Source organism: Ctenopharyngodon idella, chromosome 3 (genome assembly GCF_019924925.1).
Source record: "Ctenopharyngodon idella isolate HZGC_01 chromosome 3, HZGC01, whole genome shotgun sequence".
In the NCBI taxonomy this organism is placed as follows: domain Eukaryota; kingdom Metazoa; phylum Chordata; class Actinopteri; order Cypriniformes; family Xenocyprididae; genus Ctenopharyngodon; species Ctenopharyngodon idella.
Window position 1 is genome coordinate 10,429,047 of NC_067222.1, and position 16,130 is coordinate 10,445,176.

General features: G+C 37.3%; 2 protein-coding genes across 2 annotated transcripts; both read left to right on the plus strand.

Annotated features, from left to right (window-relative positions):
* Positions 1-1,139: 1,139 nt before the first annotated feature.
* LOC127510211 (uncharacterized) lies at positions 1,140-8,884 on the plus strand. The gene is made up of 7 exons (XM_051889782.1): positions 1,140-1,738; positions 3,348-3,769; positions 3,849-4,232; positions 4,322-4,432; positions 4,974-5,375; positions 6,590-6,710; positions 8,344-8,884. Exons 1-7 carry the CDS (start codon positions 1,254-1,256, stop codon positions 8,882-8,884), a joined length of 2,466 nt encoding a protein of 821 aa, XP_051745742.1. The 5' UTR covers positions 1,140-1,253.
* A 1,779-nt stretch (positions 8,885-10,663) lies between these two features.
* LOC127510047 (alpha-tectorin-like) lies at positions 10,664-15,540 on the plus strand. Its single transcript, XM_051889554.1, has 6 exons — positions 10,664-10,886; positions 10,978-11,162; positions 12,175-12,332; positions 13,710-14,351; positions 14,709-14,811; positions 14,908-15,540. The coding sequence occupies exons 2-4, from the start codon at positions 11,013-11,015 to the stop codon at positions 13,957-13,959; spliced, it is 558 nt and encodes a 185-aa protein (XP_051745514.1). The 5' UTR covers positions 10,664-10,886; positions 10,978-11,012; the 3' UTR covers positions 13,960-14,351; positions 14,709-14,811; positions 14,908-15,540.
* Positions 15,541-16,130: the final 590 nt, after the last annotated feature.

Consider the following 16,130-nt stretch of genomic DNA (forward strand, 5'->3'; position numbering starts at 1 on the left):
ACCTGTATTCTACTGTTAGTTTTTTGCTGTCTGTATTCTGAATAATATTCAGTGATTGAGAATGTATCATCACAGAACTGATTGTTTTTGTTGTTTTATTCAACATCAGGTTCTACAACTTCCAGCTCTGATCCATGCTATAATTATACCACTCTTGATCAATACTGGAGAGACATACAGCCAAGCTTTTACAGCCTTGTACATGACGACACTCTTGTTGAATGGAGCGGCTGGTATCGGCTGTATCTAAGAGGAAAAAGTGCTCAGATGTCTGAGTGGTGTGTGAGTACAACACATTGTGGTGGTGAAACTGGACTGTCTCTTAATGGCTCTCATCCACGTATTGAAGATGGAGTGGTGACCCGTAAAGTTGTGGGAACTAATGCATGGTGGTGGTTGTGGTCGTCGTCTTCTTGTGGCAGTTACAAGTCCACCTCCATTCGAGTCAAAGCCTGTCCAGGAGATTATTATGTCTATGAATTTGTCAAACCCAATGCATCGATTCCCAAGCCAATGTATTGTGCAGGTGAATTTTAAAAGTCAATATGAAGAGTAAATGCTCTATGTATTAGGTCATTTAGAAATCTTTAAACATGTTTTAAACAGTCAGAATCAGTGCTGTGCAGTCTATTAAACATTAGCTCATCACACCCACCCATCATTACTGTAGCACTTCCTCAATTCCTGAAATCTCACAACTTTAATCAAACCATTCAATAGTACAAATGCATCCTTACTGTAGTTGCTTAATGTTTGACAGGAAAAAAAGGAAAGTAGTTATGGTGTGGATCTAATCACAGGCATCTTTATATATATATATATATATATATATATATTTTTTTTTTTTTTTTTTTTTTTTTTTAATAAAAAAGTAAATACAGAACACAGAAAAACTTAAGAAGATAGAAAAGCAAAATGTAACATCATTTATAAAGCAGATAACATTAAACACCTATGTTGAACAGACAAGAAACAAAATAAATCAAGGAATATAAAAAAGATAATGATGCTAAATGAAACAGTTGAACATTATCAGAAACCAAGGAAATCAGGAATACAGGAAATAGAAACACAAAACATAAAACCAAACAAAATCAACTTAAGAGTCTTCAAGAAACACAGACACAGATGACGCACAGTCCTCTTGGGCTTTTGGATCAGACTGCATGCCACTGGTTAGAATATAATTGCTGATTTCAAAATCATGAAAGTAACAATGCTTATTGGTTTTAGAATAATCTAAATTGTCTTCAATGTTAATGCAGTGTTTTAACTGTACTTTTGCAAACTCCATGACAGTTGCTTTCCAAAACATCAGCAGTGATCCCTGCTACAACTATCAGTCTCTGGATCGTCCCTGGAGAACCAACAATGAAAGTGAAGATCGTATTTGTGATAGATTTTTCTCCTGGAATGGCTGGTACCGGTTTTTCTACAATGGAATGAACATCCAGATGCCAGAGACCTGTGTTAGTTCATACAGCTGTAACACACAGATCACGCTGTACCTCAATGGTCCTCACCCTCGGATAGAGGATGGAGTGGTGATCAGGGAGGTCTGTGGAGGGACATATGGGACTCGCTGCTGTGAATACAGAACAAGACCCATCAGAGTGAAAGCATGTCCAGGAAATTACTACATCTATGAACTTGTGAATCCAGACGTGTGGTGTGCGGGATACTGCACAAGTACCATGATTTACTCCATTTTTTTGACAAAGTCTTTAAAACAATTTAAAATAATTTCAGTCATATTTCATATAATTTCCTTTTTCAGATATTAGCACCGTTTCACAGTCAGTTCCCACTGTAAGTCCCACCATAATCACTGGATCCAACAATTTGAGTAAGTTGTTAATCATAGTATATGTAAATGAATAAATTAGTTATTACAAATAAACAAAACATTGTGTTGTGTCACATGTGGCATCACTAAAACAGTCATGTTGAGTATTATTTTTTTTAGAATCTTGTGATCTCTATGTTTGACCTGTTCAGATTTGTACTCATGGGCCACGTTCAGACTGTCAGTCCAAATCCGATTTTTGTGCATATCCGATTGAAATCCGATCAGATTTAGCCAGTCTGAACGGCCAAAAATTCTGGAAATCCGTTTCAGTCTTACCTCTCTGATTGGATTTCGTGTGGTTTATGTGACTGTTTCACGCCACGTAAAACGTAAACGTCAGACGTTGTCATAGGAAACATATGGAGCCCTGGACATGACATGCAGGAAAAAAAATAGTAGGCTAAATCATGCGCACAATTTACTATTTCGTTCCCTCGATTTATAAATCATGCATATTTATGTGAATTAGTAAATCGAGGGAATGAAATAGTAAATCATGCACACGATTTAATTTTTTTTTTTCTTGCATGTCATGTGCGGGGCTCCGTAGAAACATGCAGAAAGTCGCTGCAGAAACAAAGGTTATGTTGTTGCAAAGTGCTGGACAAACAGAAATTGGCAATGTAGCGGAGACATGTTTTGAGACCGGGGGAGACGACAGCAAGGAATAAAGCCGCTCATATCAGCCCCCTGCGTTTCTGCTGCTGAAGCCCGGTTCACACAACCAGCGACAAGGCAACATGATCCCATTTATTTCAATAAAGCGCTGACGACTTCCGGAGACAAGAGCGACAGTGACCGTAGGCGTGTCAAGCATCGAGAGACACGTGACAAGTTCAGAAAATTCAACTTTATGCAAATGAGAAGCAAATTTCCCAAGCGACAACCAATAGGAGTGAAGGCTCTCTGGAGCTCACGTCACCGTCTCGAGTGCAGGCAAGACAGGATTCCACAATTTCACTGCATACATGGATATAATTAATGATGCATGGAAAAGAAACTGCCACAGAAAGCCTATGCTAGGCTTTTAAGCTTAATTCCTAGTCAAATTAGAATGATTTCTTAGTTTTATATATCATTTGTGATTGCATTTTCTATAGATATGAGCAGACATGCAGTCTACCAGTAACATTAGAGCAACAGCACTAGGAACGTCCACAAGCGACTTCACAGTATGAACGGGGTTTAACGCAGTAGTCCAGTGCCAGCGGCTACACATTTTCATGTTGTGTCATCTGTACTGCAAACCCCTCTGTGTTGCGGTTGTTGTTGTTGTTTTGGCGTACACCTACCAACGAAACATCATTGCCATAGAAACCATTGCAGACATTCTGGAAAACGAAAGAGTGGCGTGGACACACAAATCGGATCTGAACAGTTGTGATACACAGTGTGGACATCAATAATTTTTGATCAGATTCCAATTGCATACACAAATAATCGAATTTGGAATGACAGAACATAGCCATGAAGTTTCTCAATGAAAATGCCTTGTTTGTTTTAATCTCATCATCTCATCACTCACAGATTATGACCCGTGCAATAACTACAACACACTCAACAACTATTGGAGAAACATTCTCAGCTACGGGCATCAATATGGACTCAATTCTGATTATGATGACACCCGTGTTAGTTGGGGCGGCTGGTATCGACTCTACATTAATGGCTTGAGTGCTCAGATGCCTGAATGGTGTGTGTCTAACTTGGCATGTGGAGGTTTTAGTTCTCTGTGGCTTGCCGGCTCTCATCCTCGGCTTGGAGATGGAGTTGTTACTCGTGAAATTTACGGCTCTCACTTTGAGGAGTGCAGATACTACAGATCCAACCCAATCCAAGTCAAAGCTTGTCCTGGAAATTATTATGTCTACAAATTTACCAGGCCTCCTCTTTCAATCCCAGCTCCTGTATATTGTGCAGGTACATTCATTGTTCATTATATTTTCTTCAATAAATTCATCTGCAGAATAAAATATTCTCTTTCTACTTTTCATAATAGTACGTTTCACCACCCCAAGTGTCGACCCCTGCTACAACTACAACAGTCTAGATGAGCCTTGGAGAGCCACAAACAATCCTTATGATAGTAACTATAGAAGGTGTGATAACTTCCAGGGCTGGTACAGGCTGTTCTACAACGGTCAGAGTGTCCAGATGCCAGAATCCTGTGTTAATCAGTACATGTGTGGCACTTACATCCCAATGTGGCTCAACGGCTCTCATCCACAGCTGGAAGATGGAGTGGTCACCCGTCAGATCTGTGGTTCCGCATGGACTGGCTGCTGTAATTACAAATCCCTCCCTATACAAGTCAAAGCCTGTCCAGGAAATTACTATGTTTATGAGTTTGTCAGTCCAATATTCTGCGGAGCTTACTGTGCAGGTGAGAAATTCACTAATATGTATTTCAATCATTTACCTTTCTGTTTTTCTAAAAATTGATATTGATAAAACAGTTGTTCCTATTATCAGATGTCACACGACTTAATGCAACAACACCAGCAACACTAACAACAAAAACAACAACACCAAGAACACAAACAACAGCAACAACATCCATTACTACTCCATTCACAACCACTGGTAAACTATTGTCTTGCTTACTTCATGAACTCTCATGAGCATCTTTTTGGAAATGTATTTCAATTACATGAACTCTCAACATTTTTCTGTTTATCCCACTATTAGATATGAGTGTAGTCAATTCAAAGTAAAAATGTCTGTCAGGACCTCTACTGTCAAATATGACTGACAGTTAGCATACAGTTTGGATTGGCAGTATGGTTGTGTTCTGGGCAAAAACTCCTTGCCCATCCATACAGCCTAGCAAAGAACATGCAGGGAGCACAGCGATAGCCCCCCAAAACAAAACTATATGCCGACATCCCCCAACCGCACACATCTGGTGAATTTACCACTTCAGTAATTTAAGTGATATAAAAATAGATTTGGTTGTAGGTGTAATCTTTTTATCTTAACTATTCTCAGTCTTCCACCATCCCAACATCTCCTCTTTCATACAGACACAGTGTCAGTGAATGATGTTTCCTCTTGTATTTCCCTCTGTGAATGAGTACATATCACCACACAAATGTCTTTTGTTTGTTTGACATTACTTTCTTAGCTACACCCTCTGGCTCTGATCCATGTTATAATTATACCACTCTTGATGAATATTGGAGAGACATACGGCAAAACCCATATCAGTACTCTGACCATAATGACAGTGCTGTTAAATGGAATGGCTGGTATCGGCTGTATCTGAATGGGAAAAGTGCCCAGATGTCTGAGTGGTGTGTGAGTCGTATTGGATGTGGCGGTAATCTTGGACTGTATCTCAATGGTTCTCATCCAAAACTTGAGGATGGAGTGGTGACCCGTCAAGTTTTTGGAAGCTATATGGATTCTTACCAGTGTGGAGGCTACAGATCTGCACCCATCCAAGTTAAAGCATGTCCTGGAGATTATTACGTCTATAAGCTTGTCAAGCCAGATCTGTCGATTTACAAGCCTTCATACTGTGCAGGTACAGTTTTGACTTCTGATGATAACATGAATTTTAAAAAGTCAGTCTAAATTGTCTATTAATTAACTAATTTGCAGATCAAATATTTTTGTTGTGAATGTTTCAACCAGTTATAATCTGTGACATTCAGCTCATAAACCAGATTCTTGTGTGTCTACTGTTTTGACCCCACACACCCACCTGTCACTAATACAGCAATGTGTAACACAATATGCCGATACAGTTTCTCAAATCTTAGAAGTCCCTTTTCCTAAGCACACATTACTTTACACTAAATGATACTCTATTTTAAGCCAATTTAAGCCTTAAATCTTGTGCCTATTTTAAATCATTTATCCATTCACCAGGATACACTGCACAATTTTAGCAATCAACATCATTAAAATCGACATGGATCTATAAAACTCGGGTACAGCAAGCATGTAAACTGTACGATCATGGCAAATGTTGACTCGTAGGCTACGATGCAAGTTTCTATAGAAGAATAAAATATCAGCATGCGCTAGTGGTAAACAAAAAGACCACGTTGAATCACACTTTGGCAGTTGTAGTTTTATGTGTGCTGAATAAAAAGGAAGCGGTGAAAGAAGAAGGGAAAAGAGCTTGAGGTAAGCAGATTTAAGTTTTAGCGCCATGTCACGTTGATTTCATGTTGCATTTTCATTGGCTGGTCAGTAGATGCAGTAGGACGAAAATCATCCTGAATTTCTGACACTGTCAGAACACTATCGTAGGCTATCTTTGGTCTCAAGACTGGGAAAATGTCTGTCTTTGATCCTCTCTCACTGTATGCCATAAGAACACAGATTACCACGATCACAGAAATCGCCACGATTGTTTCACGATGGCAATCTTTTGTTTAGTCTTCTGATTTACATAACTTTTGTGATGTGATGTTCTGTGTTGGCAGTCAAGAAGTGATACTGGTTTCATCCAGGGCACTATTTCCCAAAAGCATTGTATAGCCTAAGTTGATTGTAGCTCCATTAATGGCTTTCGATGCTTTTGGGAAATGCAGCCCAGAGCACTACCAAAAATCGTGCAGTGTATCCCGGGCTTTAAAGGTTATAGGACCTGACTGCACAACAATGGCTAAAATATAACTGTTCAAAACTACACTATCATTGTGCTTTATTATATAGATTTTTGAGTTCTTAATTAAAATACATTATTTTTATCAGTACTTTAACAAAGAACTCTTTTGTCTGTAACAGTTGCTTTCCAAAACATCAGCAGTGATCCGTGCTACAACTATGAGTCTCTGGATCGCCCCTGGAGAGCTAACAATGAAAGTGGAGAGTTTATTTGGGAAGAATCTTTCTCCTGGAATGGCTGGTACCGCCTTTACTACTATGGAATGGACGTCCGTATGCCAGAGACCTGTGTTGGTTCATACAACTGTAATGCATTCCAGAGTCTGTCGCTCAGCGGTTCTCACCCTCGTATAGAGGATGGAGTGGTGATCAGGGAGGTCCAAACAGAAGCTTCTACGAGTGGCAGCTGTGTATACAAATCAAAACCCATCAGAGTGAAAGCATGTCCTGGAAATTACTATGTCTATGAACTTGTGAATCCACAATTCTGGTGTTCGGGATACTGCATAGGTACCATGCTTTTCCCCACTTTTTAATAAAGTCTTTTAAATTTTAAAATAATTTCAGTAATTTCCTTTTTTTTTTTTCCCTCTCCAGATGTTAGCACCATTTCACAGTCAGTTTCCACTATAAGTCCAGCTATAATCATTGGATCCAGCATCACCTGGAGTAAGTAAATGTTGAATTCATATGAATAAGGTTAAGAAAAATGGTATATATTAATTATTGTAAATACATTTATTGTTGTTATAAATTAATATTTTATAAGAGTTAAACATGACACTTTTTGTGCAAGAACATCCTCACAGTTACACAGTCATGTTGTGCATGAATGGTTTAGGAATCTAGTTTTGGATAAGAATTTAGTTTCATCCCTCACAGATTATGACCCATGCATTAACTACAACATTCTCAACAACTACTGGAGAAGCACAGTCAACTACTGGCATCAAGATGGATACATATGTGAACATGATGACACCCGTGTTATTTGGGACGGCTGGTATCGACTCTTCATTAATGGCTTGAGTGCTCAGATGCCTGAATGGTGTGTGTCTTACATGATGTGTGGAGGTTTTAGTGCTCTCTGGCTTGCCGGCTCTCATCCTCGGCTTGGAGATGGAGTTGTTACTCGTGAAATTTACGGCTCTTACTACGATCAGGCCAGTTACTACAGATCCAACCCAATCCAAGTCAAAGCTTGTCCTGGAAATTATTATGTCTACAAATTTACCAGGCCAGCTCTTTCAATCCCAGCTCCTACATATTGTGCAGGTACATTCATCCATCTTTATATTTAACATGCTTATCATGAATTGTATTATTGATTTTCACATTACTATCTTGGATGCATTAAATCACTACTCTCTTTCTACTTTTTCATAATAGTACTTTTCACTACCCCGAGTGTTGACCCCTGCTACAACTACACCACTCTGGATGAGCCTCGGAGATCAACCAGCAATTCGTATTACTATGGAATGTGTGACTATAATGTGAAGTGGAAGGGCTGGTACAGGCTGTTCATCAGAGGTCAAGATGCTCAGATGCCAGAATCATGTGTTAATCAACGCATGTGTGGCACTGAAGAGCCATTCTGGCTCAACGGCTCTCATCCACAGCTGGGAGATGGAGTGGTCACCCGTCATGTCTGTGTTTCTTCATGGAAGGGCTGCTGTGGTTACACATCCCACCCTATTCAAGTCAAAGCCTGTCCAGGAAGTTACTACGTTTATGAGTTTGTCAGGCCAATGTTTTGTGGAGTTTATTGTGCAAGTGAGCATTTACTCAAATGTATTTCAGTTATTTACCTTTCGGTTTATTATTAAATTGATATTAATAAAAACAATTGTTCCTAATATCAGATGTCACAGCCTCTTCGACAACAGCAACACCAGCAACACTAACAACATCAAGAACACCATCAACAACACCAAGAACAGCATCAACAGCAACTTCAACAAGAACTGCAATAACACCATCAACAACAGCAACAACATCAAGAACACCATCAACAACACCAAGAACAGCATCAACAGCAACATCAACAAGAACTGCAATAACACCATCAACAGCAACAACAACATCAACAACACCAAGAACAGCATCAACAGCAACTTCAACAAGAACTACAATAACACCATCAACAACAACATCAACAACACCAAGAACAGCATCAACAGCAACATCAACAAGAACTGCAATAACACCATCAACAACACCAAGAACAGCATCAACAGCAACTTCAACAAGAACTGCAATAACACCATCAACAGCAACAACAACATCAACAACACCATCAACAACACCAAGAACAGCATCAACAGCAACATCAATAAGAACTGCATTAGGAACAGCAACAACACCAAGAACACAAACAACAACTATTACTCCACAAATCACAGCCACTGGTAAAGTATCATTAATTAGAGCTAAACCTCTGTAAATTCTATGATGTATAGATAAGATAAAGTGCAATCAGTCGGACGTACAAAGGCACAGTGCTCAGTGTTCATTCAGTAAAGAAATAAAGTCAGTCTGGTCTGTAATAAGTTTTTGTAATGCTGTTTTTGGAGTTGTTTAATCATCCTCTTCTCAGATCTTGAGAAATGTAATTGATTTTATTGCAGTTGATGTCTCAGTGACTGAAATCAGATCAATTATTATTTGCAGGAGAAATGAATTTAAATGGGAATAAAGTTCTTAAACGAAACATGGCTGAAACATTTGAAATAAAAAAATATATATATTTACATAAAATAACAATTTAAATAAAATATTTATTTAATTTATTGAATTAATAAAATAATCCAAAATAGGTTACATGAACATTAACTTTTGTATTGAAAACTATTGAACTGTAAGTTCAAATAACTAAAATTGTCAAGTTGAAAATACTTAATATTTTAAGTAATTTCAACTTAACTGAGTCAGTGCAAAATAATAACTAAAAAATTAAGTTCACCTTACTTCCATAGTTATTCCAACTAAACGTTATAAACTCAATTACCTAAATTTGTCAAGGTGAAATACTTAATATTCTAAGTAATTAAAACTTAAATAAGTCAGTGGAAATTAGTACCTCAAAAAGTTAAGTTGAGTGAACAAAAAACATTTTACAGGGACTGTTTGTACTGAAAACTTACTTTCACAAAGTTAACCCAACTAAACTTTTTAAGTTCAAACCACAATAAATTTGTCAAGTTGAAAATACTTAATATTCTATGTAAATACAACTTAACTGAGTCAGTGCAAAAAGATATCTCAAAAAGTCAAGTGTGTTAAGTGAATGATTAAATGCAGTTACCTGAATGAGCTGAAGCAATTTGCACGTTCCCAATAACAGCCAGAAAAGCGTAAAGGGATAGTTTGCCCAAAAACTTTAATTATCCCATGATTTACTCACCCTCACCCTTTCATAGTATCCAGAAAGCTTAAAAGTGCTACTGCCAGACCCGGAGATTGCCTGAATGGATTCGAAAACGGTAAAACTCAACTGTTTAACTCTAGGGGAGTTGGAAAATGAGCCTATTTTCAAAAATACTGGCATGTTCCTTTAAAGCAACAAGCATGTTGGCAATAATAACCAGAAAAGGTTAAACAACAAGCATGTTGTTGAAACAAGCAATGAGGATAAAAGGAAAATGTGACTTAGCTGCAGTGAAGACACATTCAGAGATGGAAGAAGGGTGACAAGATGTGACAAGGATACTTTGATCTTCCGCAGGAGCTTGCTCTGAATTTTGCTCTTAAGGCCCAGTCAGAATAGCAAAACTCAACTAAATTACTCTGAGGTCAGGTTCAATCCAAGAAGTTACTCTTATTCGATGTGGCAAATTGGCTTGTTCAAGTCAAATTGGCTTGTTCAAGGTTCAATAAACTTGCATCCGACGTGAAAGCCATATATTGTGTGTGTAAGAGTGGAACACGGAGGCATCACAGCAGAGTTGCTGCCCATCATAAATCAAAGCATGTGACGGACAGTGGTCGGAGGAGAACTCCTGAAAATTTTAACATAATGAACAAAGTTTAGCAATGCTGCTGCAATCAGTTCCTAGTAGAAAGTAAGAATTGCTTCTCAATGTAATTCTAATGGTCAAGAAAGGCAGAAAGTCTAGAACATGATAAAAATGATGAAATGATCCCTACAATTTGCTATATAAAAAACTATTTTATTACATTGGGGGATTTCAAGCAATAATCAATTGGGGGTGGGGGATTTTGTGGGGACTATGGCTCTGTTCACACGACTCAGTGTCTTTTCATGCTGTATTTCATTTATCTGTACTTCTCTTAGGTGTGAAAGATCACTGTTCTGAACTCAGCTGCTCTGAGGATGAACACTGTGGGAAGAGAAATGGTGTTTATGGCTGTTTATGCAACAACAACACTCACAGCCCAAATTCTGACTCTTTTGGTTGGTATTGTTTAACAATAAACAATTGTGTTTTTTCAATGACATTTTAAATTATTCTGTCAATCTTATGGATGTTTTCTTTTTTTTTTAGATTTCTCAGAAACCTGTGAAAGCAGCTCTGGCTCCATGTCTGTGTCTCGCTGTCAGCTCTTTGAGGCTGGTTTTTCAGCTGACATCTTACACCTCAATGATCCTAGCTGCAGAGGAACGGTCCGGAACGGCAGAGTGGAATTTCATTTTGATAACGATGAACACATCTGTGGTACAAATCTTGTGGTAAGATTCACTAAGTATAGTCTATTCAAGACACAAGTACATCATCCAGTCATGGGGGTCAAATATTCTAGGAATATTCCCTAATATCAGTGATTTACTGGTTGGACAAAAAAAATGCAAAAACCCATTACCATATGGGTTAATACCATTTGTGAAGGTTACAGTTAAAAATGTATCTATTATCTATATTTTTGTTGTTTATTTTCTCTAGTTTGTATCAGTGAAGTGTTAGTGGTTTTCAGCAATATTTGTTATGAGCCTTGTGTAAGATGTGCGACTTGTTAGACGCCCAAAAAGGGCAAATTATTGGAGCCCAGTTAACAAGAGCATCTGTAAGCTTAACACCCAAATGTTGTGTGTTTTAAGAACAACAGTCTTTATGATTAAGACTCTGTATACAAAGCATGGCAAGAGTTCATCAGCTAAGGAAAAAAAAGAGCAAAAACTGAAAGTAAATGATAGGGATGCACACTGAGTAATAAGAAGGACTGTGTCCAAACAACACAGACAAACTGCAAACTGAGAGCAAATCTCAGTATTTACCCTGAAGATCATGTTTTCACAAAAACTGACCACAGAAATCTTCACAAAGCCAACATCAGTGAAAGAACTGCAATTGCTAAAAAAAAAAAAAAATCTCAGACACTAATGCTAAAATGTAAAAAAAAAAAAGGAGTTATGATCATAAAACACGGATAGTGTTGGAGCTCTAAAATAAACTTTATCATCTGCCCTGGTCAGCTTAATCACCTGACTTGAATATTATTGAACTCTTGTGGTCAATGTTTTGAGTGAAGTGTGAGAAGTAGATTCCCTCCTTCAACATCTCTGAACAAACTGGCAGAAGTTCTGATAGACGACACTCCACTGGAAACTATTCAGAAGTTGTATTAATCTACTCTAATAAGTTTGAAAGCTGTATTAAAGGCAAATTTTGGAAACACCTTAATAAAGAAATATTGCAGATTTCCCGTATGTTCACATCATTTTGTCCAACACTTTTTTTCCACAGGCCAACGGCACCCACTTTATCTATGATAACTTTATTCTGGGGACACCAAAATCAGAAGGCCTCATCAGCAGAGAGAAAATTCTGAAGCTTTCTTTCAGTTGCGCTTACCCCCAAACACAAACACTTTCCATGAATGTGGAAATCAACCCACTGGAGAGGTGCGGATTTCACTCATTTTAGTTGTACTATCATAAACATGCCAAGAAGAGCTAGTGCAGATGTCAACATTTTCTGTGATTAAGAAAATAACTTCTTTCTTTCTTTCTTTCTTTCTTAATTTCTTTTTTTTTTTGTGAGTGAATTAATCCTATGGAAGCCCGTTTCCACCACTAAATAAAAAATAGAAACAGTAATTGCGAGTTTTTATCTCAGAATTCTGACTTTTTTTTCCCTCACAATTGCGAGTTATAAAGTCAGAATTCTGATATATAAACTCACAATTGCGTGATATAAAGTCACAATTCTGACTTTATAACTCGCAATTGTGAGGAAAAAAAAGTCAGAATTCTGAGATAAAAAGTCTCAATTGAATGATATAGTCAATTCTGACTTTTTTCTCGCAATTCTGACTTTTTTTTCTTACAATTGCGAGTTATAAAGTCAGAATTTTGAGATATAAACTCACAATTGCGTGATATAAAGTCACAATTCTGATTTTTCTCACAATTCTGACTTTTTTTCTCACAATTGTGAGATATAAACTCACAATTGTGTGAAACTTTTTTTCTCGCAATTCTGACTCAGGAATTGTGACTATATCACGCAATTGTGAGTTTATATCTCGCAATTCTGACTTTATATCACGCAATCAAGAGTTTATAACTCGCAATTGTGAGAAAAAAATCAGAATTTTGAGAAAAAAAGTCAGAATTCTGAGATATAAACTCGCAATTGCGTGATATAAAGTCACAATTCTGTCTTTTTTCACAATTCTGACTTTTTCTCACAGAGAGATTTAAACTCAGAGTAAAGAAATGCTTCTTTTCTATTCAAAAATGATCATTTTTACGTCACTGTAACGTAAAAAAATACTTTTTGATCTGCACATAAAAAATAAACCATCTGTACTAAAACATAGGATTCTTTTTTTTTTTTTTTTTTTTTTTTTTTTTGAAACTTTTTTTCTCGCAATTCTGACATTTTTCTCGCAATTGCGAGTTTATATCTCAGGAATTGTGACTATATCACGCACTTGTGAGTTTATCTCTCATAATTCTGACTTTATATCATGCAATTGTGAGAAAAAAATCTGAATTGTGAACAAAAAAAAGTCAGAATTCTGAGATATAAACTGACAATTCTGACTTTATATCATGCAATTGCGAGTTTATATCTCAGAATTGTTAATTTTATAAATCGCAATTGTGAGAAAAAAAAGTCAGAATTGTGAGATGACAACAAAATGAAAAACACAAATGAATATATAAAAAAAGCAAATATGGTAAACATTTCTAAACTAAAGATATATGGTGTACTCCTAAAAACTACCATAAAACAGGGTAATTCTAACACAGACCTATTCACCATTTTAACAGCATTGTGCACAAGAGCCTTCCGGCGGGTGAAGGGAGATATCGTGTTCGCATGATTCCTTATCAGGATGATGAGTTTACGCTGCCCTTCACTGGTGCAGTGGATGCAGAGCTCGACCAGGAGATGCATGTGGAAGTTCGTGTTGAGGGGGTCGACAGCCGACAGTTTGCCCTGGTGACGGACACGTGTTGGGCTACACCTGTGAATGATCCCAATTATGATTTACGCTGGGATCTCATTGTTCAAGAGTAAAGAAATGCTTCTTTTCTATTCCAAAATGATCATTTTACGTCACTGTAACATGTAAAAAAATACTTTTTGATCTGCACATAAAAATAAACCATATCACAATCTGTACTAAAACACAGGATTCCAATTTTTTTTTTTTTTTTTTTTTTTTTTTTTTTGTACATGGAATGCAAATTTATAGTACATGTCTTTCATGAGAGAATTTGATAATTATCATTATTGATATTCTCAGGTGCCCCAATCCAGATGACGATACAGTGGAGCTGCTGCAGAACGGCGTCTCAACATCCAGCCGTTTCTCCTTCAGGATGTTTATCTTCACTGCAAACTCCACTAAGCTTTACCTGCACTGTGCTGTTCATCTTTGCCTTCTGTCAAGCAATCGCTGCTCAACGGTGAGTTTACAAAACCTCTAGCAATGTAATTTACCAATTATATTAGCCGTATCTATCTATCTATCTATCTATCTATCTATTGTTCGTGGAATGTGACGGTTATAATGGATGGTTGTAAATGTAAAGGTTTAAGATTCTGCCATTAAAAAAATCCTGTTGATCAAACACTAATCTAAACATCATAAGGAATATAGCACCCTTAATGCCCATAGTGACAAGGTTTAATGTCAGGGATGCTACAGTAGTTGTTTTTGCTGCCCTCTTCTGGAGACTTAGTGCACTCCTTCATGTTTCATGCTTGTTCGGTGATATTCAACAGGGATTTACACAGCTGGGCTTTGTCTTTTTCTCCTGTAGAACTGTACCTCTGGACCGCACTGGAGAGAGCGCAGGTCTCTGGACTTCCATGACAGTGCTTCCATATCCATGGGTCCTCTGATGTTGTCTGAAGGAAAAACAGGTGAACATTTCATTTAATTTTAATCATTAATAAGATAATTTTTCTGTCATGAACACATTACATTTCGCTGCATTGCATTATATTCCCTGTTCACAGATAAGTGGGTCCCAGTGCAGGTGAAGGTATCTGAGGCTTCTTGTCTTTGTGCTTCCCTGATGGTGTTTCTTGTTCCTCTGATGAGTGTCTTTATCGTCTTTTAGTATATTTCAACAAGAAAATCGGCAACATTTAAGATGCATATTATCTAATGCCATTTTAATGAAGGTGGCATTGATGCCACACTGGTTGTGGGTTTCTAAAAGTTTCTTTATTTCATAGCAGTTATGTTATATGGCATAAGTGAATTAGTATTTAATCAGTTATATTAATTGTTATATATCACTATATTAATCTTATTTTACTTTATTAGAAGATGTGCTACAATAACAAAGGCAATCAGATTCATGTTTACTCAAATCATATAAAAAACATAAAAAAAATCATTCCTGTTCTGTGGTTCTGAAAAATGAATACACTTGTGTGGCATGTGCAGGATGATGATAGCAACTCTGGTTTTTCGGGAGCTTCCTGTTTCTCTGACTGAAATTATAACTGTATTGGGACTGTCACTGGAAAGAGTGCTAAAGCTGCTCAGGTCATATTTCTGGTGGAAAATTTGTAGAATTGATAATTCTTTCTAAACGTGATGTAAACATACTGTGTTGATGTGACAACAAATAAACAAACAGATGTGACTGATTAAGTACAAGTGTCCTCTTTCGATTGTGAAATAATGGCAAATACCACTTTATTTCGGTGACTAATGTGCAATCTTGACACTAATTAATTCATTATGATCAATGTATCATTTATTATTGTAAAACTATAATAAAACATTGATGCTTGGGTTTTAAATCTTCAACTAAACAACAAAAATGCCAACAAACGGCCGCTTTTATCATGTTTCTTTTTTGTGATCTCGCTTGTTTCCAGTGATTTCTTTCTGATTTCTGATTTCTATTTTTCTGATTAAACTTCTCTTTGTTGGTGAAATGATGGGTTTGTGGGACTGTTCCAGAGGCATTTTTTAGTGAAGAGCTGTAGAGCTTCTAGCCCAACTGTGGAAACGCAGCATGGTTTTGGACTCGGTGCTACAAGTCTGAGGCTATTAGCCCATCCCGGCATGGCCCATTGAAAGCCCTGGCTTACACTGGGCCGACAGTGAAAAAGTGGATATTGATTGTTGGGATGGGCATTGGAGAGCAGCAGGGGGCCCTCTATCAAAACTGTTGAAGAACTGGTTCAACTGGTTTTTATATAATTCTTATTCTCAGCTATGC

Coding starts and splice junctions, on each gene's coding strand:
- LOC127510211 (XM_051889782.1), top strand. CDS start 1,254: ATGTTAATGCAGTGTTTTAACTGTACTTTTGCAAACTCCATGACAGTT. Junction 4,433..4,973: donor TACTCCATTCACAACCACTG/GTAAACTATTGT, acceptor TTACTTTCTTAG/CTACACCCTCTGGCTCTGAT. Junction 5,376..6,589: donor CAAGCCTTCATACTGTGCAG/GTACAGTTTTGA, acceptor TGTCTGTAACAG/TTGCTTTCCAAAACATCAGC.
- LOC127510047 (XM_051889554.1), top strand. CDS start 11,013: ATGTCTGTGTCTCGCTGTCAGCTCTTTGAGGCTGGTTTTTCAGCTGAC. Junction 11,163..12,174: donor TCTGTGGTACAAATCTTGTG/GTAAGATTCACT, acceptor TTTTTTCCACAG/GCCAACGGCACCCACTTTAT. Junction 12,333..13,709: donor GAAATCAACCCACTGGAGAG/GTGCGGATTTCA, acceptor CCATTTTAACAG/CATTGTGCACAAGAGCCTTC.